The sequence below is a fragment of the Malaclemys terrapin genome, chromosome 4, assembly GCF_027887155.1.
Source record: "Malaclemys terrapin pileata isolate rMalTer1 chromosome 4, rMalTer1.hap1, whole genome shotgun sequence".
Classification (NCBI taxonomy): domain Eukaryota; kingdom Metazoa; phylum Chordata; order Testudines; family Emydidae; genus Malaclemys; species Malaclemys terrapin.
This window is the reverse complement of record NC_071508.1, coordinates 133,362,064-133,385,809: the sequence shown is the minus strand read 5'-3', so window position 1 is coordinate 133,385,809 and position 23,746 is coordinate 133,362,064. Positions and strand designations below refer to the sequence as shown.

The 23,746-nt window shown below is 43.2% G+C and overlaps 1 protein-coding gene across 4 annotated transcripts in view; it reads right to left on the bottom strand.

Moving 5' to 3' along the window:
• The window catches only part of TRMT61A (tRNA methyltransferase 61A), a 44,490-nt gene that overhangs the window by 14,772 nt on the left and 5,972 nt on the right, over positions 1 to 23,746 (bottom strand). The window contains exons 1-2 of one of the 4 annotated variants that reach the window (XM_054025476.1): positions 18,605 to 18,623; positions 15,590 to 15,954 (exon numbers count right to left, since the gene is read on the bottom strand). In XM_054025476.1, coding sequence (XP_053881451.1) covers positions 15,590 to 15,920 — 331 coding nt within the window. In that variant the 5' untranslated portion in view covers positions 15,921 to 15,954; positions 18,605 to 18,623. Of the gene's footprint in view, positions 1 to 15,589; positions 15,955 to 17,941; positions 18,026 to 18,228; positions 18,248 to 18,604; positions 18,624 to 23,746 lie in introns of those variants that run through there. The other 3 variants (XM_054025475.1, XM_054025473.1, XM_054025474.1) reach the window with 3 other exon arrangements.

The following is a 23,746-nucleotide window of genomic DNA, read 5'->3' as shown; positions in this document are numbered from 1 at the left end:
CGGCCATGAAAAACATGTCAATGACCATGAAATCTGGTCTTTTGTGTGCTTTTACCCTATACTATAAAGATTTCACAGGGGATGGGGGGGGGACTAGTGTTTCGCAGATTGGGGGTCCTGACCCAAAAGGGAGTTGCAAGGGGGTCACAAGGTTATTCTAGGGGTGTTGTAGTATTGCCAGCCTTACTTCTGTACTGCCTTCAGAGCTGGATGGCTAGAGAGTAGCGGTTGTTGGCTGGACACCCAGCTCTGAAGGCAGAGCCACCACCAACTGCAGCGCCGAAGTAAGGACGGCATGGTATGGTATTACCACCCTTACTTCTGTGATGCTGCCTTCAGAGCTGGGTGGTCAGAGAGTGGTGGCTGCTGACTGAGGACCCAGCTCTGCAGGCAGCAGTGCAGAAGGAAGGGTGGCAATACCAGATCATGCCATCCTTACTTCTGCGCTGCTGCTGGTGGTGGCTCTGCCTTCAGAGCTGGGCTCCCGGCCAGCAGCCGCTGCTCTCCTGGCCAGCAGCCGCTGCTCTCCAGCTGTCCAGCTCTGAAGGCAGCACTTCCCCAGTAAGGGTAGCAATACTGCAACCTCCCTAAAATAACCTTGTGACACTCCTCCCCCCCCCCCAAAAAAAACCCCTCCTTTTGGGGTCAGGACCCCTACAATTACAACACCATGACATTTCAGATTTATATAGCTGACATAATGAAATTTATGATTTTTAAAATCTTATAACCATGAAATTGACCAAAGTGGATTATGAATTTGGCAGGCCCTAGGCATAAACCCAAATTCTTAGAATATTTTAAAAACTAGAATGAATAAATCAATTAGTAAAATTTATAACAGCACACAGCCTTACGTTAGCGGGAAGACAGACTAGATGTTTAGAGTCTATGAACATTGATCAAAACCCACGTGGGACTTGAATATTTCCCTTTCATCTTTTCTTCATGAATTTCCCCCCTATCTTTCTGGTTTATTGTTCACAGAAGGCAATTTCCTCATGAGACCCCAAATCACTTGTTGAGCCAACAAGTAAGTTGAGAAAGAAAACTAGATTGTATGGAAAGCGCCTATCTATAACTGCGATAGGAGATATAGGAATAAATGGGTAAATAAAACAAACACTACAGGCACATGAATCACAGGTTCTCCAACCATTATCCAACACTTCTTTTTTGGAGAAAAAAAAATCAAGAACAAATTTTTAAATCTCACTTAAGACTTGATTAAAACGAAAGGTGAAATTTTGCTGACAAGTATCAATATCTGAAAGCCCTATTTGTGTCCACACAAGCAAAGCCCTTCAGGACAAAAACGCTATCACTTACTGTTATTGCTTCTTAGTATTCAGTGCTATGTATACTCAAGGTGCTATAGGCCAAATCACTGTGAGGTGCTCAGTGCCCTCAATTCCCACTGAAGTACATGCCTGACTTTAAGCACTCAATGAAGTGAAATAGGACTACCCACATGCTTGGAGTCAGGTATGGGCTTGAGTACTATGCTGAACTGGGGTCTATATCAATGAACCATAGGATTTTGTGTCTTACTGATTTAGGGAAGGTTTTAAAAAATGACCCTCTGCCCTCTTAAATAAACAGATGAATGACTAATCAGCAATGCTTTAATAAAAACAACCCAAAACTACTAAACCTCTTCACACTACAGACTACCCACCTTAATTTTAATTAAAAACAAAAACAAAAAAAACCTACCACCTCAAACTTGTTTTTTCATTTTAATTTGACTAGAGCACAGTATTCCAAGTTGTACTTTGATTAGTAGTTCTGTAATCAGAACACATTTATCCTGCAGAAATTAAAGAAAATTCATACCCAGCGGTCTAATGGGAGTAATTTTGGACTGCCATGCAGCAAACCAGAGTTGAATGGTTGGTCCAGGGTTCTTGCTCCCTGGCCAGAGAGGGGTGGGAATATTGTGGTGGTATTGCACTCTCGTGACTGATGCAGAAAGTGAGACATTAGGACTTTAAATGTAGAGCCCAGGGGCCAAATTCATCACTAGAGTAAGCAACTCCATTGCAGGTTCAAAGCTGCATCCCTGTTTACGCCAGCAAGGAATCTAGCCCCAGGTTTCTGCACTGCGACATAGAACTCTACCAACAGGCTTAAGGCGCATCACTGCACAACCCTTATCCTGGTGGTTGTAATAAGGGGGTGAGGCAAGGAGAGACAAGGAATGGGTGATCCCTGGCATTCTGATACAGACCCAAGCCACTGCCAAGGGAATAATACTACTTAGCTCTTATACAGCACTTTTCATTAGTGGATCTCAAAGCACTTTACAAAAAGGTGGTATCATTATACCCATTTTACAGATGGCGAAACTGAGGCAAAGAAGAAAATGATTTGCCTGAGGTCACCCTGCAGGTCAGCAGCAGAGCCAGGAATAGAACCCAGGTCTCCTGAATCCCAATTCAGTACTCTATCCATTAAGTCACACTGCACCCCAAGGAAAGTGTCTGGTGCCTGAAGTTCTTCCCTGCAGACATTTATTCAAAGGAAAAATTAGCACATCCATGTCAACATTAAAAACACACCAGGCAAGAGCCAATAAACATGTGCACCTAAGAAACAGTACACAGGTATTTTATCTATGAGTTGTAGATGCACACACAAGCATTCCCACCTCTTAAAATGATTCTGATACGGTAAGCAGGATACTATTAGAACACACTAACATATGTGCACAACAGTGTAATACTATCTTCTGTTTGATTTTTAGGACAATAGCAGTGAGCTATTGATCATGAGATGCTAAAGTGACTGAAATCCTGTCCTAATGTCTCCTGCCAGAAGGCTAGATTGCATGACAGAACTTTTGCAGCCCCTGGGAATGTAATTATTTTACCTTCCAACTGGCTAATGTTGCACCGTCTCTGGATCTATCCCCAATTTATCTAAAGAAGCAAACAGAAGGACTGTCAGCACAGCTGTGACATAAGCAGAAAGGGAGGCAGCTTGTGTGTATCTCATTTCCTTCTTCATATTCTTTTACATTTTTAATGATCTTCCTTTTAAATCTGCTCTTAAAACACCACAGAAGATGTTTTTCTCCTTTCTCGAATCCCCCACAAATGCTTCAAGCCAAGACCAGAAAAAAACAGGATGTTAGATGTCGAATTTAAAGGGAGGCATTTGCAGAGGCATATTCTGAATAGGGCAGTTCCTTAAGTGAAGTTACCAGGAATCACTCTGTCATCACTTGAGTACTATGCGCATAAGAAGAATACATGTAACCATAATTCTATTATACTAATGTCATCAACGCTCTCATTTCTAAAGATGCTCACAGGCAGCCCTTTCTGCCAACGTTCTCGGTTTCCCATTGTTATGAGAACAAAGTGTTTATGAGTCACAAAACCTTGTAGAAATGAGCTTTTCTAAAGGGACTGAACATTATGGACCCAATCCTGTGAAGTGCCGAGTTCCTGCCCCGCTCTGGCACTCAACACCACACAGAATAGGGCCCTTCACAGATTAGCATTTCCCCCTCCCACCCCTGCATTCACAGCAGTTCACTGCATTCAGCATCTATCCACAGGGTAATCAAACACAGCCACCGCTACCCAATCTGCAATATCTTCAGAATGCAGGGCGTTAATTGTACGTTTCTCTGGTGTAGCGTGAGAGAGGTTTTACTTCTCAAAAGGTTATTTCCTCCTCAGCTACTGATCTGTAACAGTAACATTCCTTGATAGTTTCCTCCTCTCTCCTCTCCTCAATTTGTTCTTCAATTTCTTCCCGAGTCCCTCTAATCAGCAACTGAAGAGTAGAACTCAGCAAAATGCTGCCTACAATGGTTTCCAACAGCAGCACTCCAAAGTGGGCTTTTGCTAGGAGCAGGAAACTGGATCTAAATCAGCTCAGGCTGCTGTCTCTGGGATACAGGACCATCTAAGAAAGCAGCAAAATGCAGGGGGGGGCACTGGATTTCTGCGATCTATTGCACAAATTGTGCTACGATACTATCACATTGCAATAATGTCTCCAAAATAATCCCCCCCCCCCCCGCAAAATACCCCCTCAACACCAGGAATATTTAAAATCAGAAGAGCCAAATTCAGCACTTGACTTCAATAAGATTTCATTGATTTCATTCCCAAACAGTAGCAGCTAATTTGTCCCAGAAGTGTGTTCGCTGGGTATGTGCTGAAAGCAGAACAATTTCTGGGACAAATACAGTTTGTAAGTTTTACACCAAATGATTTGAGTTTTTGATCATTTTTAAGATCATTTATAATACAACCTAAGTGTGCTCTCTAGAAGAGAACAATGCCCATTTGACTAGAGCACATTACCATGTACGTATCAGGAATACAAAGACAGCAAAATCTAGGTTACTTTACCCTCATTAAAAAGCTGTTCTTAGCTGCTGCTTTAGAAATCAGGTATGCATACAAATACCATCTGTGAATCCCACTCAAGCCGCTGCAGGTCCAGGCTAAGCCTATGGTCATTATTAATGAGCTTTGCAAACCTGATGTTTCTCTTTATTGACTAAATATTTTATGATTTAAAAGTTCAGCCACAGAGTTACATTACTGCAGTGTGTGCACATAATGGCATCAAGCAGATTCCTGTTACATAGGGTTACCATACGTCTGGTTTTTCCCGGACATGTCCGGCTTTTCGGCAATCAAACCCCCGTCCGGGGGGAATTGCCAAAAAGCCGAACATGTCCGGGAAAATGCCGGCCGGGCACTTCCCCTCCTGCGGCTGCTCTGCTCCTCCCCTGACTCTTCGGCTCTGTTTAAGAGCCGGGCTGCCCGAGTGCTACCGGCTTCGGGCAGCCCCCATGCCTCCGGACCCTGCGCCGCCGGAGCCCAGGAGGGGAAGTGCCCGGCTGGGGGCGCAGGGTCCGGAGGCAAGGGGGGCTGCCCGAAGCCCAAGCGCTACCGGCTTCACGGTTTGCCGGGCAGCCTCCAGACCCTGCGCCCCTGGCTGGGCGCTTCCCCTCCCGGGCTCCAGCTGCGCTAGGGAAGTGCCGGCCAGGGGCGCAGGGTCTGGGGGCTGCCCGGCAAATCGTGAAGCCGGTAGCGCTCGGGCAGCCCTTTTCGCGTGGCTGGGAGTGGGAGGGAGGAGGGGGCGGAGTTAGGGCGGAGTTGGGGCGGAGCTGGGGTGGGAAATGGGCGGGGCCAGGACCCCGTGGAGGGTCCTCTTTTTTTATTTGTTAAGTATGGTAACCCTATGTTACAGATCTCTCTCACTGTGGGCGAAATTCATAACCCCAGCTACAGACATGGTATGAGGGGGACCAACCTAAGGATCAAGGAACCAGAGGCAGGGATTAAGCTCCTGTGCCCAAACCTCACGGGCTTTCTGGCTAGTGACTCTGCAGACCAATGGGCCGTGCTCCACCAGCTCACTCACAATCCTTTCTTCTCCCCTGATGAGCCTCAAGCTCTGGGGAGCTAGTTTTGTGCTACTCCCAGCCTCCCCTGCTGCAGGGCACTGCAATGGTTCAGCCTTCCATGGCTAGAAGGATTTGTGCCAAAAAAAATACCATGCAGTATTTCTGCATCTTTCAACTGCTCCCCTCACTGTGGAGGAAACGCAGTAAATTAGCTTGGTTTTCACCTTGCAAGGGATATTTAAATGTGACAATCTGGAAACCCACCAACTCTTGTATGTAGGAAGCCAGATTCTGAGTTGCATTAGCTTTTGTTGCCACAGACCATGTGCACAGGCAGGGGTGCTGCAACAATTTGTATAGTGGGAGTGCTGAGAGCCATTGAACCAAATTGTAAACTCTGCATATAATGGAAACCACTTCAAGCCAGGGGGAGAAATTCTAGTTCCAGCAGCACCTATGTGCACAGGATCTTCCCCAGAATCTCTAATCATCGGATTCTGCTTTTTTTTTAAATAAACAAAAAATTTAATTTTTAAAAATATAGATGTGTGTGGCTGTGCAGATGTGAGTGTATCTGACTGATAGTTTATGCTGCCATCCCAGTAATTCAGGGGTTAAGGTTAGAGAAGCTCACAAACCCACAGGAAATCTCAGATTGCTCCAAGGTAAGAAAAGTTAAAAATATAAAAAGCATTATCAAATACCATGTCAGTATAATATCAAACAAGCTATCAGTAGAATTGTGGTGTTGACTGCAAGATTTGGTCACATGCATCATACTTTTGGGCGCAGTAAATACAATAAAATAACGAAAGTGCAGTCACATTTGTCTGTCAACTCTCAAAGCTACCGAATAATAAGAAGGTAGTGGCAGGCCATCAGTCAGCAGTGGGAACTGATGGAGCCTCAGAGGGCAGGAAAGAAATCGTCTCTAGGCAGTACTAATGCCTCTCTAGATTAATGTTTGCTAAGAGGCAGGAAAACAAGAATAAGCACAATAAATGCAGGGAACAGGAGAATTATTATTCATTATTTTCAACACCCAAAGGCATGCTATGGACTTCACAGAAATAATTCAAGCCACAGTTCCTGTCCTAAAAAGCTTACTGTCCAAAGTCAGGCATGACACATGCAGTGGGGAATAATACAAAATAAAAAGAGAGGGAAGGAGAGAGAGGTTACAACAATACAGTCTCAGGGTTACTTCAGTAAGGTCAACACGGTTTCCTTCAGAGAAGAATAGCTCTTTCCCACACTCTCTTCTCCTCTCATGGAGGACACAACTGATGTGGGTTTTTAGGAAGGGAGATGAATGAGGAGAGGGTTATTGCTTGGTAAACAGGTTTAGAAAGTGCATTCCCATGCATAAGGTCATACGTATGGCCTTACCAAATTCACAGTCCATTTTGGTCAATTTCACGGTCATAGGATTTTAAAAATTGTAAATATCATGATTTCAGCTATTTAAATCTGAAATTTCACAGTGTTGTAATTGTAGGGGTCCTGACCCAAAAGGAGGGTTTTTTTGGGGGGGGGGGAAATCACAAGGTTATAGGGGAGGGGGGTGCAGTACCTCTACCCTTATTTCTGCGCTGCTGCTGGCAGTGGCAGAGCTGGGCAGCTAGAGAGCAGCGGCTGCTGGCCGGGAGCCCAGCTCTGAAGGCAGAGCCACTGTCAGCAGCACAGAAGTAAGGATGGCATGGTGTGGTATTGCCACTCTTACTTCTGCTCTGCTGCCTTCAGAGCTGGACCATTGGTCAGCGGCCACCACTCTCTGGCCACCCAGCTCTTAGGCAGCGCAGAAGTAAGGGCCAACCCCCCTGCAACTCCCTTTTGGGTCAGAACCCCCAATTTGAGAAACGCTGGTCTCCCCCGAGAAATTTGTATAGTATAGGGTAAAAGCACCAAAAAGACCAAATTTCACGGCGGGAGATCAGATTTTATGGTCCGTGACTCATTTTTCACAGCTGTGAATTTGGCAGGGCCCTAGTCATACGGGAAGGAAGTGGGAGAAAGTGGTGAAGAAGGTATCAAGGCTGGCGTCACGAGCAGACAGGATGGGGAACATGAAGACTGAGGTTTCGCTTTTAGAGAAAAGAAAGTCAGATTCTCACAGGAAGTCACCTTCTGCAAAATGGAGATGTTTGGGCAGTTCTTAAGCTATACAGCAATATCCCTCTTGGGCTACAGTACTGTCAGCAGGGGTAGCTTCATTAACTACAGTTGCCAAACACTCTGGAGATCAAGGGCCTTTCCTGAAACTCACTACTGTCAATGCAAAGACTCTCTTGACTTCAATGGGCTTTGGCTAGACCTACTTGTACATCAGCAGAGTGCCACATTCTCTCATGTGTTGACAGATGAGGCCAGGCTTATACTGCAGACGTTTTTAAACAGAGATCAGCTTCTCACTTTCTTTTCAGATTCCTTTTGCTCATGCAGTAGCCAAAGGATATATATGGCAGAAGTTATAAGCTTAGGCTTAGCGTTAATACGTTCCCAAGTTGAACAAATCATTACAGGGCTTTGGGTCATGCTTTATATTAGGAGTGCATTTATAAAGTTTATACATGATTAACAGATGTTATAATCATGTTATAGACATGCTAGTATGTGTTATAAGTGTTTATAAGCACATTAGTAGAAGGTGTTATTGAAAGTTTAAGCAGCCAATTGACCCGCTGGATTCTGAAACCACAAATTAATCTTGTATTAACCCTTTAATAAACTCTATATAAATGTATCCTTAATATAAAGGGTGACCAGAATGAATTTAAACATTTCCATAACTGATTTACAGCACCTCTAGAACAGGCTCGGGAATAGCTTGGTGTTATTCTTAGGATCTCCACAGTCCAGTCAGCCAAACAAGAAGCCGTACTACTCTCAATATTGAGGAATCCAAAAATCTATTTTCATATGGCACTGAAGGAAGATTTAGCAATTCTGAATACAGGATGTAGCCAGAGAGAAACATAGATATTCCAGTGCGTGTTCGGCTCAAGTGGGTTTGAGTTTGTCCTATGACTGCTGATTGTTACATTATCATTGGTAGAGCTGGCCGGAACACTTTCAACTAAATGGCATTTCATTGAAGCTAAGATGTTTCAGAGATGTATCTGTTTCAAGGAAGTTTTCTGAGGTCCAAGACTGAATTCTGACCAGAGAGAAAGACCTTTATTGAAAAGCTCAGGTTTTCCATCAGAAAACAGCTGTTTTGACACAATTCCATTTTGCAAAAACATTCAAAAGGTTTTCGTTTCATTCCAATGTGAAACAAAAATAAAATTTGGAATCTTCAAAAGCTGCTGCAAAACCAAATTGTTCTTGGGGCAGCTCTGGTCACTGAATAGAAAATAGCCATGTCTGGGATGCTGATGTCAAGAGTAGTTTTGGAGAGAGTGACATGAAAGAAGATTCAGTTCTATCCCTTAATCTAGACAGAGCCTACAACATGCAGCAATTGCCAAGTGTAGAGATTGATTGAGATTAAAGCTACCTGACAGAGATGGAAGTCTGAGAGCAACAGGCCACTTTCAACAGACAGGTATTTTAACCCTCTCAGGGCTATCTTGAGTCTCTTTCTTGTCCGCAAAGCTCAGGCTGTGTATCCTGTATCTGACTTTTTGCAGGTTTTCTCATTGTGAAGTTGCCCAATTCTGGGAGCAGTACTCTAAAAAGTACAGTACAACCTCAGAGTTACAAACTGACCAGTCAAACACACATCTCATTTGGAACCGGAAGTATGCAATCAGGTAGCAGCAGACAAAAACAAGAAAAAGAAAAGTAAATACACTACAGTACTGTGTTAAATATAAACTACTAAAAATAAAGGGAAAGCAGCATTTTTCTTCTGCATAGTAAAGTTTCAAAGCTGTATTAAGTCAATATTCAGTTGTAAACTTTTGAAAGAACAACCACAATGTTTTGTTCAGAGTTACGAACATTTCAGAGTTACGGACAACCTCCATTCCTAAGGTGTCTGTAACTCTGAGGTTCTACTGTAACCTTAACTCTAAAAGATAGCGCTGGCTATAGTTAAAACAACATCATTTTTTAAAATGTAAATAGCAGCAGGAGATGGGGAAGAGGAAAGGTTCACCCACTAAATATCACAGATGAGACATTAGCCAGATTCCTAGATTCTTCAAAACCTGGGAAGAGTGCATTTGTATCATTTTAATAGTCGGGCATATATCTGAAGACACTGGCAACAAGCCATTCTTTAAAAATAAAGCAGGTAGAAAAATAAGCTGTAATAATACTTTTATATCACATATGACTGCATTTTTAAATATCTAAACCCATTTCCAGAACTCAATGGTACAAAATTAAAGATTCTAGTCATCTTATTTTTTCCCTAAAAGGATTTTTATTTTCTTTTACTTAAATTGCTAGAGATATAGTATTATGCAGAATTTATTCCATTTCATTTCAGACCAAAAGCATTATATCTTTCCCTCCTTATTTCAGTCTAATGGGTATGACACAAGAAATGAGGAAATTCAACACCAGCTGTTAATATAAACATTAAGCTAAATTCTACTCTGTTTCACTGATGTAAATGCAGAGCAATTTGCTGCAGTCTGTGAAGTTACTCTTAATTTACAGCAATGTAACAGAGCAAAATTTGACCCATTCATTGCTATTATGCCAGCAGTATAAAATAAAGTAAAATAAAAGCCCAATGCTCTGGATGGATATAATACCAGCATCAGTAGGAAGCAGGCTCAGAATGTCATTCATTGCTAGACTAGATTTCCTGGCTTGTTTCTGTTAATCACTGCAGGCTTGTTCCCAGTTAGGCCACATAAGGTTAATCTAGAACTAATTATTTAGGATTGCTGGAATATAGTCTGATTTAGGATCACACCAAAGCATGTTACATCATACCAGCCTTGGCCCTACTTGTCAACGCTTGTAATATTTTTATTCAAATTGTCATTTCTGGTCACTTGCATTGTGCTTCTACATAAATTCATTTATTTCAAGGAGTAACCAGATGAAGCCGGAGCAATGCTTTTTCTTTTATTAAAAGTCAACCCTTCAAGCACTACAGGCCACAGGTACAGTAGTTAGTTGTTATTAGAAAGGTCAAAATGTAATACTTTGTCTATAATAATATAGCCACTAAAACAGATCAGTGGAGAACTTGCCACAAACTATCCTTGTTTTACTTAATGGAATGATCTTTGAGTGAAACATTTCTGGTGTACCAGAGCTAAGTGTATTCATTTATTAGATGTACAGAAATACTTAAAAGTGCCCCTCTCTTTTTTTTTCTAGGCAGCTTTGACGTTACTTAAAATTCTGAGCGATAGGCATATGTAGGACCCATGGATCTTGAAAAGTGTGTTGTGGGGGGTATTGATCATCATAGCAGTGGATCTCTCTCTGCAGGTTTTGCATCTGTTGTTTTGGCAAGGTCTGGTGCTGCTTTGAATTAGTGGGTCAGGAGATGATGAGCTTGGAGGTGGGAGGGAATTGTCTGAAGGCCAGAAAAGGGGGTTTGGGAAACATTTATTTCAGGCGGTGGTCCTCATAGAGTATAAGAACATAAGTATGGGTATATGAATATGGGTTGTAATTGTTTAATACTAGCCTGTATGGGTTCTGGTGTGGTGGTGGTGTTAATAGGGATGTACAGTTGGAGATTCTTCTCCCCTGTATTGAAGCAAGTTCTCAGGATATTTGGGTGGCCTAGTCCATTATACGATCTACTACTTTGGTGAAGTGTCCTTGTTAGATGAAGGCGATTTAAGTGGGAAATATTCTGTGGTATCTGAGTGCCTAACTGTAGAGAACAGATTTCTTGGTGTGTTTGGGATGGTTACTGGATCTGTGAAGATAGGTGTGGTGATCCGTGAGTTTCTTGCATAGTTGTCTGTAGCATTGTTGAAGCTAACTGGTGTTCAGGAAGGTGACGCTGGTGTGGGAATGTTCTAGAGAAAGTTTGATGGATGGGTGGGGTTGTTGAAGCTGTAGTGGAAACCAGTGAGGAATGTAAGGTCATCTGTCCAGAGGATGAAAATATCATTGATGTACTTCAGGTATATAGTTGATTTCATAGTGCATTTGTCCAGAAATTCTTCCTCAAGGTGGCCCAGGAATAGGTTGGCATATTGGGAAGCCATCTTAGTACTGATAGCTGTTCCCATGGTTTGGATAAAGTGTAAAATTGTTATGGGTGAGGATGAAACAGATGCAATAACTGCGTCCCTGCGAGGGATGTTGGTGTATAGGGAAGTGACATCCATGGTGGCAAGGATGGTGTTCTGAGGGAGGTTTGTTAATGTTGAGGAGTTTGTGGAGGAAGTCGGTTGTGTCCTAGAGGAAGCTGGCCCCTTGTGTGATGAGTGGCATGAGGATGGTTTCTGAGAGTCTCGATATTCATTCAGTAAGAGTGCCATGGCCAGACATGATGGGTCCCTTGTTTGTGTATCTGAGAAAGCATGTAGAAGGTTCTTGGTGTGGGATTATGTGTGATGAGGTTGTAGAGTGTCTCCTGGAGTTGTCTGGGGAAAGATTTGATGATATCCTTAAATTCCTGAGTGAACTGTGGTATGGAATCTTCGAATTCTTCATAACAGGTGGAGTCAGAGTTGTTGGTTGGCCTCATTGATGTAGTCATCATGGTTGAGAACTACAATGACCCTCTTTGTCTGCTGATTTGAGTTGTGACCCACTAACTCCAGTTTTTTGTTAACGGCCCACATCATCTTGAATAGTTTTTTAGAATGTGTGTTAACTACTTACTAAACAATCTGTTCCACCTTGTATTTAGCTGTGACATTGAGAATACCTTTCCCTGATCAGAGGGCACAGAGACAAACTTTCCAGCTAAACGTTCACCAACAGAAGTTGGTCCAGTAAGAGAGATAAAATTTTTATTAAAGCTAATGTTAAAAAAATTATATAATACATAGTTTGGGAAAAGAGTGTCTGTACATCTGGGTATAATGCTTAGATTATCTACAAATACAAAGTTAGTTTTTAAAAGTCATATGATACATAGAGTGTATAATCAGCAATAACCCAAATTTAGGTGAATAGATTTAACAATACAGTTTAGATATTAGAAGCCGAATACTTGGGTACATCACTCATGAAAAGTTGTACAGAGATTTGGTTGTGGAAAGCAAAATATATCAACGTGGCACCCGCCGGGGCACCTAAGTGCGCCCACGTACTGGCTGGCGGACGAGCATCTGCCAAAATGCCGCCGACAAACAGCGTCATCCAGAGGCATCACCACCAAAATGCCGCCAATTTTCGGTGGCATTTTGGCGGCGATGCCTCTGGATGCCACTGCTTGTCGGCGGCATTTTGGTGGATGCTCGTTCGCCACCGCAGTCCTCCATGGCTCGTCGTCTGGCACCTGCCAGACGAAAAAGGTTGGGGACCGCTGATTTAGAAAATACAATTCATGAGGAAAGTATTTGTTACTTTCCTGACTGTGCTTCTCATCGGCACTCTAGCTCATCCCTCCTGGTATTGTCGATGTCCAGTGATGTCCCTCGACCACCTGATGGTGTCAGACATCATGAGTTGCTGCATCAGCAGATCGTAGCGTTGACCGATTACGCATTCTCTCAGCACTTGCTCGTTACTGGGGTTCCATGAGCCTAAGGCTCTGATGATCAGTGTCTGGACCTGGTAACCCTTAGCTCTGAAGGTTTCAGCCAGAGGGGCATATTTCTCTACCTTTTGAGCTCGGGCATCATGGAACGCCAGGGTCCTGTTCTCGAAGGGCAATGTGATATCCACCATGATGATCTTCTTCCGGTCCTTGCTGGTGATGATGATGTCCGGTCGCAGTTGGCTGTCAGTTCCGGGGATGGTGGAGTTTACGGCAACCGAGATGTTGGTACGCTTGCCCATCCTTGAAGAAGATCATAGGTTCACCCTGGATCTGAAAAGACGTTGCCTGGACCAAATCTCTTCTACTGCCATCGATATGCAGGGATGCACACTTCCAGTTGGCAGCCTTGCTGGTCATGTCAAGCATTTGTTGGAGACTCTCGGGGTTGTTTGCAATCAGGACCAGATCGTCTGCATAGGCCAGGATATTCACTTTGTTGTCGTATAGATCAAAACCACCTAGACCGCTGGAGATCGCTCGAATGAATGGCTCCATGGCTAAGTTGAAAACGATGGGGCTCAGGGGGCAGCCTTGCTTCACACTGCTACGGATAGGAATTTTGGGCGTCTCTCCTTCCGTGCAGCAGATGGTGGTGGTGCAAACTTCATGCAGTTCACGGACCAGTTGGAGAAAGTTTTCAGGCATCCTGAAATCTCACAGCATGGCAAAAATGTGCTGATGGGTCATCGATCCAAAAGCATTAGCCAGGTCGAGCCATTCTATGGCACATTGCCTCCGTGCCCTCCTGGCCGTGTGGATGCCTCACTCACCTTCTCTCTCTAATATCCTGGGACCAGCACAGCGACAACAACTCTGCAATTCCAGCCCTAAGACTATCATTGTACAAACTAGAATCTGGACTTGTGGGGTTCAGAGTTTCAGCAGTATCAAGGACTTGCACAATAGTGCTTTATGCATCTGGAAATACCAGTTTCCAGCATTCAGGGGTTAAACACACACACACACACACACACACACACACACACACACGCACGAAACAGAATGACAGATGAAATTTTAGCTGCGTGTGAAAAATAGCCATGCCTCAAAGGCTGCCAAATATTATGCAAGAGTGGGAATGGGAAACGTTAACCAAAAATACGGCACAACAACATTGTGCACTCCTTTTACGCATCTGCTCTTGAGAGTCAAGGGACAAGCAGGTTTACAAAATGATTCAATGGAGGCAGACAGAATAAATGCCTCAAAAAGAAAGGCAGCTATATACATTAATAAAAATTATATATTTCCCCTACAGTACAGGACAGTAATCAAATGGCAGGAAATTGTTAATAATGCTGCCTGCAGTAATAAAAATATTAAAGATAATTATAAAATATATTTAACCAGTATGATAATGAACATTCAGTATAAAATATAAGAACTCCCCTTTTTGCATCGCAAGCAACAGCCTAGCATTTATAATGTTTAAAGCACACTTTATAAGCAAAGCAAAACACACCACTAACCCATTCAGAGGGTTAAAATCATCTGCATGAAAAGCAGTGGAACATAGGGCACAGATCACCATTGGCATCAAACCACCCATTGTACATTCCATTGCAGCTGACCTTTGTGTGCCGTTTCAGTACTGCATATAGCACATACATAGTGTAAGAAGGGTCAAATATGTGGATTATGTAGCCTGGTGAATGCTCCCATTTTATCCCACATATTACCAGTTTAACCCATACCATTTTGTTCTCTTTTTCAACCTGTGTAAGTTCTACCAATGCTCAAGTTATTTTAGAAGAATGTAGAGTTTATATTTGAGGTTTGTCAGACAAGCTGTTCTGTAGACATCTTCCAAAAGAAGAAAAGAGTTTCAACTCCCCCCACACCTAATACTATTTAAAAACACTGAACTATTTCATCGGAAACTGGCACATTCCCAAAGACCAACTCATAATTTTAAGAGGAACCCCCCCCAAAAAAACCCACTACTTCACCCTCCCCCCGCCAAAAAAAGGGGGGAAAAAAAGTATAATTTTTTTTTTTTTTAAACTCACTAACCTTGTTATACACATTTCTGCACATGGTGCCCGCCGTACTGAGCCAATGTCACATAAGTGTCTTTTCAGTACAGAAAAACAGAGTATTTGCTAACATTCATAAATGAAGTAGAATTATTCAAGCTGTAGGCCAGGAAGATTCTAGCAGCAACAGAACAAAATATATCTATTTTTAAAGCCTAAAACAAAGTCTGTTGCTAGTTAAAGTGTTGTTGAGAACTGCTGTGTTAACTAAGGGGTCCCAGACCCCCTGGGGGGGCCGCAAGCAGGTTTCAGGGGGTCCACCAAACAGGACCGGCATTAGATTCACTGGGGCCCAGGGCAAAAAGCCAAAGTCCAGCCACCCCAAGCCACGCCATCTGGGCCTGAAGGTGAAGCCTGAGCAGCTTAGCTTCGCGGGGTACCCTGTGGCGTGGGGCCCCAGGCAATTGCCCTGCTTGCTACCCCCTACTGCCAGCCCTGGCTTTTATATGCAGAAAAACAGTTGTTGCGCTCAGAAAGAAAAATGTTGAGAATCCCTGAGTTTATATACTAAAATCCCTTATTAAAAACTATTACCTGATTCACACACTATGGATCCTGGCTTCAATTCCAGCATCATGGTGATTAAAGAGATGTCAGTTGAATAAAGAATTTGTGTTCTGTGAGGAAGATTCATAGTCCACAACTCTGGGGTTGGATGAAGAATAAACACCCAGCCTCCTTTACTGCAGGTCACCTTTGAGCCGTACCTTTTGCCTATGAGATCAGTGGAATGTCTAATGACCCCATACTTAGTCTGAGTTTTACTGCCATGTTGGACTTTCACAGGAAACATCGATTCATGGCCCAAGAACACGATAGCTGTGTCTCCATCTTTTATTGTATCTCCGTATTCAACAAAACTCATTGTGATAATCTTCTAGTTGGCTGGATATTTTTACCTAAAGGAGAAGAAACATACAGGAGAGTTTTATACCTTTAGACCATGATGGAGTTTTATATGGATTTATGAATGATAAAAGCAAGAATGTGTCATATTCTATACCTAAAGCTTGAAGAAACTATACACAAGATGGCTACTAAACTTAATGTAGTTCAAGAAACATTTAGAAGTGTCACAAAGGACACTGGACCAAATCCTTGTCCCACGAAAAGCTTTCATTGACTTCAACGTGACCAACATTTGTCCCATTGTACACTGAGCTGCATTTATAATTTTAAACAAGTTTAAGCAAACAAATTCTTTCTTCAGCTTTCAACAATTCTTTCCACATTGTTACAGAGCGAGCTACCAGGAGATATGAACTGTAGCTGTCTATTAAACCCCACTGCACAAGTTCTCAAGCACGCCTATTAGGTAGTGACTTCTGCTCTCTCTCTCTGGTGATTTATGACTTTAAGACAACAAACATCCTATCCAGAGCAAGAGTCACCCCTAGAACTGGGCAAGCTTAACTGCTATCCATGGTGTCAAAAGCTAGCGGGAAAATTTCTACTCAATTGGTTTCAAATTCAGGTTCACTAAGGCTTCAACATAACCAAAGGTTGACCCATGCTTGATTTAAAAAAAAAAAAAGAGAGACTAAACAGAGTGAGGGATTCCCCTGGCATTAAGATTTCAGGTCAGGTCATCCAAGAGCCTTAATGTGATCCCTTTAAACAAACAATTAAACATTTACAAATATGCATCTTTAAACAGTCTTCCATGAACTTAAAAGCCAGAGCAGAAGAGTAAAGCTTTGAGGGGCTGTTAATTTTCAGATACCAAATATCAATTAATTGTGGATTTTAGCTGATGTGGTAACTTGGATATACTTTTTACCCAAGATATTGGGTTATTTACTGTTGGGTTTTGGTTTCTACCTGCAACAATACAAGTAGTTAACTCTCAAGTTGCTGTGCATATACTGAAGCTGCAGTTTTTCTCCCATTGTATTTATTGAGTGACTAGCTACTTAACTTTACAAAGCTAGAATAACCTGAGCTATGAAATGGAAAAAAAATATTTTATATTCCTGTAAATCAAAAATCGTTCCAGCCCTCGAGAAGTTTTTTCCCACACAGACTTTGCATCTCCAGCTGCAGACTGGAGAGAAGCAGTTGTTTACACATTACTGCAGGGTTAAATTGTGCATTACAAAATAGAGAGTCCCCCTTATAAAGGCAGAAATCTGGTGCATTAATCAGGAGCAACAAAGAAGTAAGGCACAACATTTATGGTGCCTTGCATAGTTCTTCATGTGGGTTTGAAACACAGCATTCTTTTACAAACGCTCCTATAAAATATATGGGCCACGAGATCCAGTATTTGGCTATCAATTATAGCGTTGATTATAATCATCCTCCTTGGCCTGTATGCAAAGGAAATCTTTGACTCCTGAACAGAGCCCTAGAGGAAGAACTGCTCTATCTACTTACTTTTTATAAATACAAATAACTCAGCTGCTAGGATCTAGAGGCAAATTAGCCAAGTGCAGTTTTGAAAACCTAATGGTTGCTTTGAGGCCGCTTTAGAGTTAATTAACTTGATTATCTATTTACTAGGCTTAGAATTAGAAGCACAAATAAAAGAGGCAAGGAGGGAAGACAGGAAGATGCTCGAGGGATTAGAAAGCAGCAGCATTAACCTGTGAAGGGTCCAGCTAGTGACGACACCCCAGTGACATGCTTCTAGGCAGCTAGGGTCAAGCTAACATTGGCCACTCAAGGGGGGCGGGGGAAACACGTGGGTGGGGTGAGCAAGGGGATAGATGGCCCAGAGTTAGGTTCACAGTCTCCCCATCTCCCGGCTCCCCGATGGCCCAGGCTCCTTGCCTCCCGCAGGGTGTCCGCCCCTCTCCAGGTGCCAGTCTCCCAGCCTAAGCCAGTGGGTGCGTGTGGGTAACACCCGCCTCCCCCAGCAGCAGCAGCCACACCCGATGCCTTTACCTGCCTGGGTTCCCCCCTCCGGGTGGGGACATTAAGGGAGCCACCGGACCCGGCTGGGTTCACACACGTGGTGCTCAAACCACCGCTTCCTCCTTCCGCCCTGGTCGCAGGCTGCTGACGCTCCTCTTCCCTCCCCCTTAACCCCCTGCGCCGGAGCGAGCTGGCACCTGCCAGCCCAGCAACCCCGCCAGGAGCAGAGTCGGTGCGAGGAGCCCGGCTCCCAGCTGCCTCCCCGGCAACGCTGCAGTTCCGTGCCCCTCTCCCAGCCCCAGTGCCCCCCCACTCACAGCTCCTGACCGGAAGAGGGGAGACTCCCCCATTCTGGATTCCCTGCAAGGCGCATTTTAAAGCTCTCTTATCAGCAGGAGGGTTTCTGCTGCGGGCTTGTCTCGGGGAGGAGCAGTCCTCACATTGCGGGCAGGAGGGCTGAGCCCCGCACCTCTAGGCTTAGCAGGTCATAGCCCCTGCACTGCTGGGTTTGCCATGTACGTTATGGAAGTACAAAAATTGCTTGAGCCCTGGCACCTCTTTCATTACAATTTAAGCCGTGGTCCCAGGAGTCTCACTCACGTCAGAGTCTGAGCTGTCAATGTAGGGGTCTCTCCCTTATGCACACCCCCCCCCCAAAACCAAGAGCCACAGGGATGTGGCACAAGAACTCACCCGAGTTGGCTGTGTGTTCGGTTCTACTCTACCCACTCCTGCTCAGCTGGGGGAAGAGGGAACGGGCTCATTCTGAATTCACTGAAAGGGCGTATTTAATAGTATCTCCCTGTGCTGATGAAGGACTTTGCATTGTGTTTCAATGAGACTTTAGAGGACATTGAATGAAAGGACATTGAAGTAGTCTGGATCCAAAATGTAGTGGGTGTGTTAAAACAGGTTTTACTAAACTTATTAGTAATAGATTTTTTTCATGAAATAAAAAAAAAATCAACAGGTTTTTGCAGCATTTTGCTAGTGCATGAAAGTGAATTGGCCTAGTCTGTTTTCATTCTGCTTGGACCATGAAATGCTACAGGACCCTGATCCTGTACTGAGCTCTGTAGGAGGCTTCCTGCACCCACACAGAGCCTCAGTGATTTATTCTTTCCATATTAATAACGATACTTACCTCCTTTGTAAAGTGCTTTTCTATGGAGCCCATTATAAGAGTTAAGGATTGTAATTTAAAGACATTTTAAAAATATATATGATTTTTGTCTTGATGGTGTCTTTTAATGCACTTAGTACAGAACTAGCACAATCTTAAACTTTAAGGATGAAATCCTCGGCCCATTGAAGTAATTCAACTTTTGCAGTTGACTTCAGTAGGGTCAAGATTTCATGCTAAGTATCAAGGAAAATACGCAGAATTCAGAAATAAGTTCTCTAGCATACATTGCTATTATACAAAGGGTTTAATTCTGGAAAAGACAGATGAAGACAATTAGCCATTACACACAGCTTTTGTAGGCTATAGGGAAAAAGGACATTAAATCAGGATAAATAGAATCAGTGTTCTAAAGACCCAGAGTGATAAACTCTAACCATCACCTAAGCCCCATGTTAAAAGTTTTAAGTAGTGTGTAGACCAATGGTCCCCAAACTGTGGGGCGCATCCCCTTAGGGGGGCATGGAGGGAGAAGGAGTTTGTTTGACTCCTACTCCCTCACCTAGGGAGGACACAGAGGGACCTAGGCCAGCCCCCAGGGGGACAGGGAGGGAGTGCCACCCAGCCCCACTCTGTCCCGTTCCGCTCCTGCCCTGCCTCCAGCTTCAGCTCTGGCCCCAGTCTTAGCTCCCAAACACAGCACACAGGTCCCAGCTGTGGCCCCACTCCCGGCCCTGGCTCCTGACCCCAGCCCCACTCTGGGCCCCACCCATGGCTCTGGCCCCGCTCCCAGCCACGGCTCCTGACCGTGGTTCCTCTGGAGGGGATAAAGGGGGGACATGATGGAAAAAGTTTGGGGACCAGTGGCATAGACCTATACATGGGCCTGTGGCATTGGGAAATTTCTCGGTAGAGAGGAAAGAGTAGAAGAATACTTTATTTTTTGTTTGCAAAGGAGCCCCAGAGACCTTGAATGGGAACATAAGAATGGTCAGACTGGGTCAGACCAAAGGTCCATCAAGCCCAGTATCCTGTCCTCTGACAGTGACCAATGGCAGGTGGAAGGGCATACACAAATAGAAAACACTTGAACCATCTTGAATTTGTAGATTCTTGTCTATGCTGACAAGGCAGATAATCCTATACATTTTTCTTCATTAACTGATAATGTCTAATACACGATAGTTAAGGCAAAAATATTTTAGGTGTCTTCTGCAATAAAATTTTGAAGCAATGAGCAGAGAATTGGACATTAAGTAAAAGGATCAAGGACTGCAGATGGATCTGAAAACCAATGAAATCATGATCTGTGCAAACTTGGATGGACGCTCTGTCTATAGGAAAGAATTGATGAACCTCCATCCTACTCCCTTTGAAATCAATGGGAGCTTTACCATTGCCTTCAGAAGGAGCAGGAGCAGTTGTCTGGTTTACCTCTTGAGTGAACTATGCCTGTTCACCCTACAAATACAACTGTTTTTTAATCAGTTTGTTACACTCTTCTCTGGCCAGGACATAACAAATGCAGTTTCTTAGATTTCTTAGATTGTATTACCCCAGATATCCTGCAGCCTTTCTGCCTTACAACCATATGCCTGTGTGTCTGCACCTACCACATTGCCTAACCACTTTGGAGTAATGGCATTCTGGGAAAAGGTGGTTGTTCTAAGAATTGATCCAGCAAGAGAACTGACAGCCCTTGGCTACCTTTAACTTCAGTGAGAGCTGTTCGTGCTAGGCAACTCATAGGAGATGCTCAGCCCTTTGCACGAATGGGCCCAAGATGACAAAACATTGAAACAAATTGCCAATAAAGATGCCAAATGTGATATTCAGGCAGGTATATTTAATGGTTAAGATAAATTCATCCTCCATTTGTGTGGGAAGAGAAGTTAAGTTAAACAAATGCAGCAACAGCCAAATCCTTCCAGTATATTGATCCACATACATTCTGGCTTGTTTCCAAAGTACTGTTTTATGGCAATTTATACCCCAGCTTGCCAGCTCAGGAATTGGACACAAAACTGTTGGGGATAGTAGTTCACCATCTATTGCTGTCTCCTCTGTTCTGGACATTCTTCTGAATTCTCAAGGAAATGTTTATCCTGTAATTCTCCAGGCTCATCTTAGGTTCACCTGGGTCATTTCAGAAGATGTGTCCACTAAGTAACCCACATCTCGTTTTGCACTCATATACAGACAACATTAATAATTAAGCCACTTGGGAAGTTAACTGCATGGCCTGTGTCTGACTTCCCTTAAATTCTCCACCATCTAAAGCTCAACATGGAGATCTCTGGGATCATTACTCCACATCTCCATCTTGGGCTGCATCACTGCAACCTACTGTATAAATCAGCAAGCATCAGGACATTAATTACTCCATGATATAAGGCAATATAATGCTGCCATTATTGCAGCTGGACCAGCAAATAAGGGCTTACCTGAAGAAAATACTGTTTTTCAGCAGATGAACTAGATATAATGGTCAGTCACTGTCTGGTGGCACATTAACTTTAGTCTACTGCACAACATTTACAATTAAGCCACCTGAGAAGTCTGGGGGTTGATGTAACAGAAAGACTATGGATCCAATTTAGATAAAACTCTCAGCAAATCTCAAAATTCTAGGTGAGCCAAAGATAGCTAAGTCAGACAAAACCACTTCTGCCATATTGACTACAAGAAATTTGCCAAATAATGATGGACAGAATGAGGGGCTATTGGGTACCGTTCATATGTATTTATTATACATGTGAATTGTACATAGCTTGTTTGACTCCTACTCCCTCACCTTTTGCATGTTGCTTGTCTTCTTCAGATGAAAGCTTTGTAGGGCAGGGATTGTCTCTCTCCCTGTGTGTGTTAATGATGCCTGGCAGATTGAGGGCTCTGATGGAATATAAAGTAATAATAATAGTGATATTCCTGCTTCTGGAATATTGGAAGGGAAAGAGTATGTCTAGTGATTAGAGCAGGGGCCTTGGAATCAGGATTTCTGGCTCTGTACTGAGTAGCTGCATGACATTGGGCAAGTTCACCTTTCTATGCCACAATTTACTTATCTAAAAATGGGTATAATAAAGGATGGTTTCTTGCCTAAGTGTTCATTTGGTGGAAAAACATCAGCATATACAGAGCCCACCAATGGGACCTGTATATGTTGATGTTTTTCCATTGTTGGTGTGGAAAGAGGGAATGAAGCCAGGCAATAGGAGATTGAATGAAAGAGTTATAAAATTCTTGCTGAAAATGAAAAATAGGGTTAGCAATGATGCAATGAAGATCATGTGATCTTATCCGGGAATAACCTAAAAGTGACCTTTGTAACATAATGGATGCCTAGTGGGATGCGGAGGCTGGAATTAAAGAGATTTATCACAGCTGGAGCTGTTACCAGAGGAGAAGAGTGCATAACAATTCTGGGAAGAAATCAGAGACCACATAAATACAATATTAAATTATTGGTGTATTATAGATTCATAGATTCATAGATTATAGGACTGGAAGGGACCTCGAGAGGTCATCGAGTCCAGTCCCCTGCCCGCATGGCAGGACCAAATACTGTCTAGACCATCCCTGATAGACATTTATCTAACCTACTCTTAAATATCTCCAGAGACGGAGATTCCACAACCTCCCTAGGCAATTTGTTCCAGTGTTTAACCACCCTGACAGTTAGGAACTTTTTCCTAATGTCCAACCTAGACCTCCCTTGCTGCAGTTTAAACCCATTGTTTCTGGTTCTATCCTTAGAGGCTAAGGTGAACAAGTTCTCTCCCTCCTCCTTATGACACCCTATTAGATACCTGAAAACTGCTATCATGTCCCCTCTCAGTCTTCTCTTTTCCAAACTAAACAAACCCAGTTCTTTCAGCCTTCCTTCATAGGTCATGTTCTCAAGACCTTTAATCATTCTTGTTGCTCTTCTTTGGACCCTTTCCAATTTCTCCACATCTTTTTTAAAATGCGGCGCCCAGAACTGGACACAATACTCCAGCTGAGGCCTAACCAGAGCAGAGTAGAGCGGAAGAATGACTTCTCGTGTCTTGCTCACAACACACCTGTTAATGCATCCCAGAATCATGTTTGCTTTTTTTGCAACAGCATCACACTGTTGACTCATATTTAGCTTGTGGTCCACTATAACCCCTAGATCCCTTTCTGCCGTACTCCTTCCTAGACAGTCTTTTCCCATTCTGTATGTGTGAAATTGATTTTTCCTTCCTAAGTGGAGCACTTTGCATTTGTCTTTGTTATTTATAGTTATTATTATTAATATAGCACCAAACATGTTCTTGGCACTTTGCACCAAATGATCCAGAATCTGAATTGTACATGACATTGGGACATAATAACTTTGACAAAATTACAAAAGAAGTTGCTACTGAGAGCATCCATAGCTAAATGTATTATTTCAAGGACTATGGGTCTGATTTTGCACTCACATTCATTTTACCATAGTGTAACTTACTGTCATCTCTGCCGATTTATGGTAGTATAATTGAGATCAGAATTGTGCACTAGAAGTCTGTGCAAACTGTGAACAAACCTGACTGGTACATACAGATGGGGTCTTTAGAAAGTTTGGAGGAGATTTAATATGGTTTGAAAGATAGAAAGGATATTGAGAGGATTTGTTTTTTGTTCCTGGAGACAGGGTGCCTGCCTGAGGACTAGCAGTCCCCAATGACTTCAGCAGTTCTGTGTAC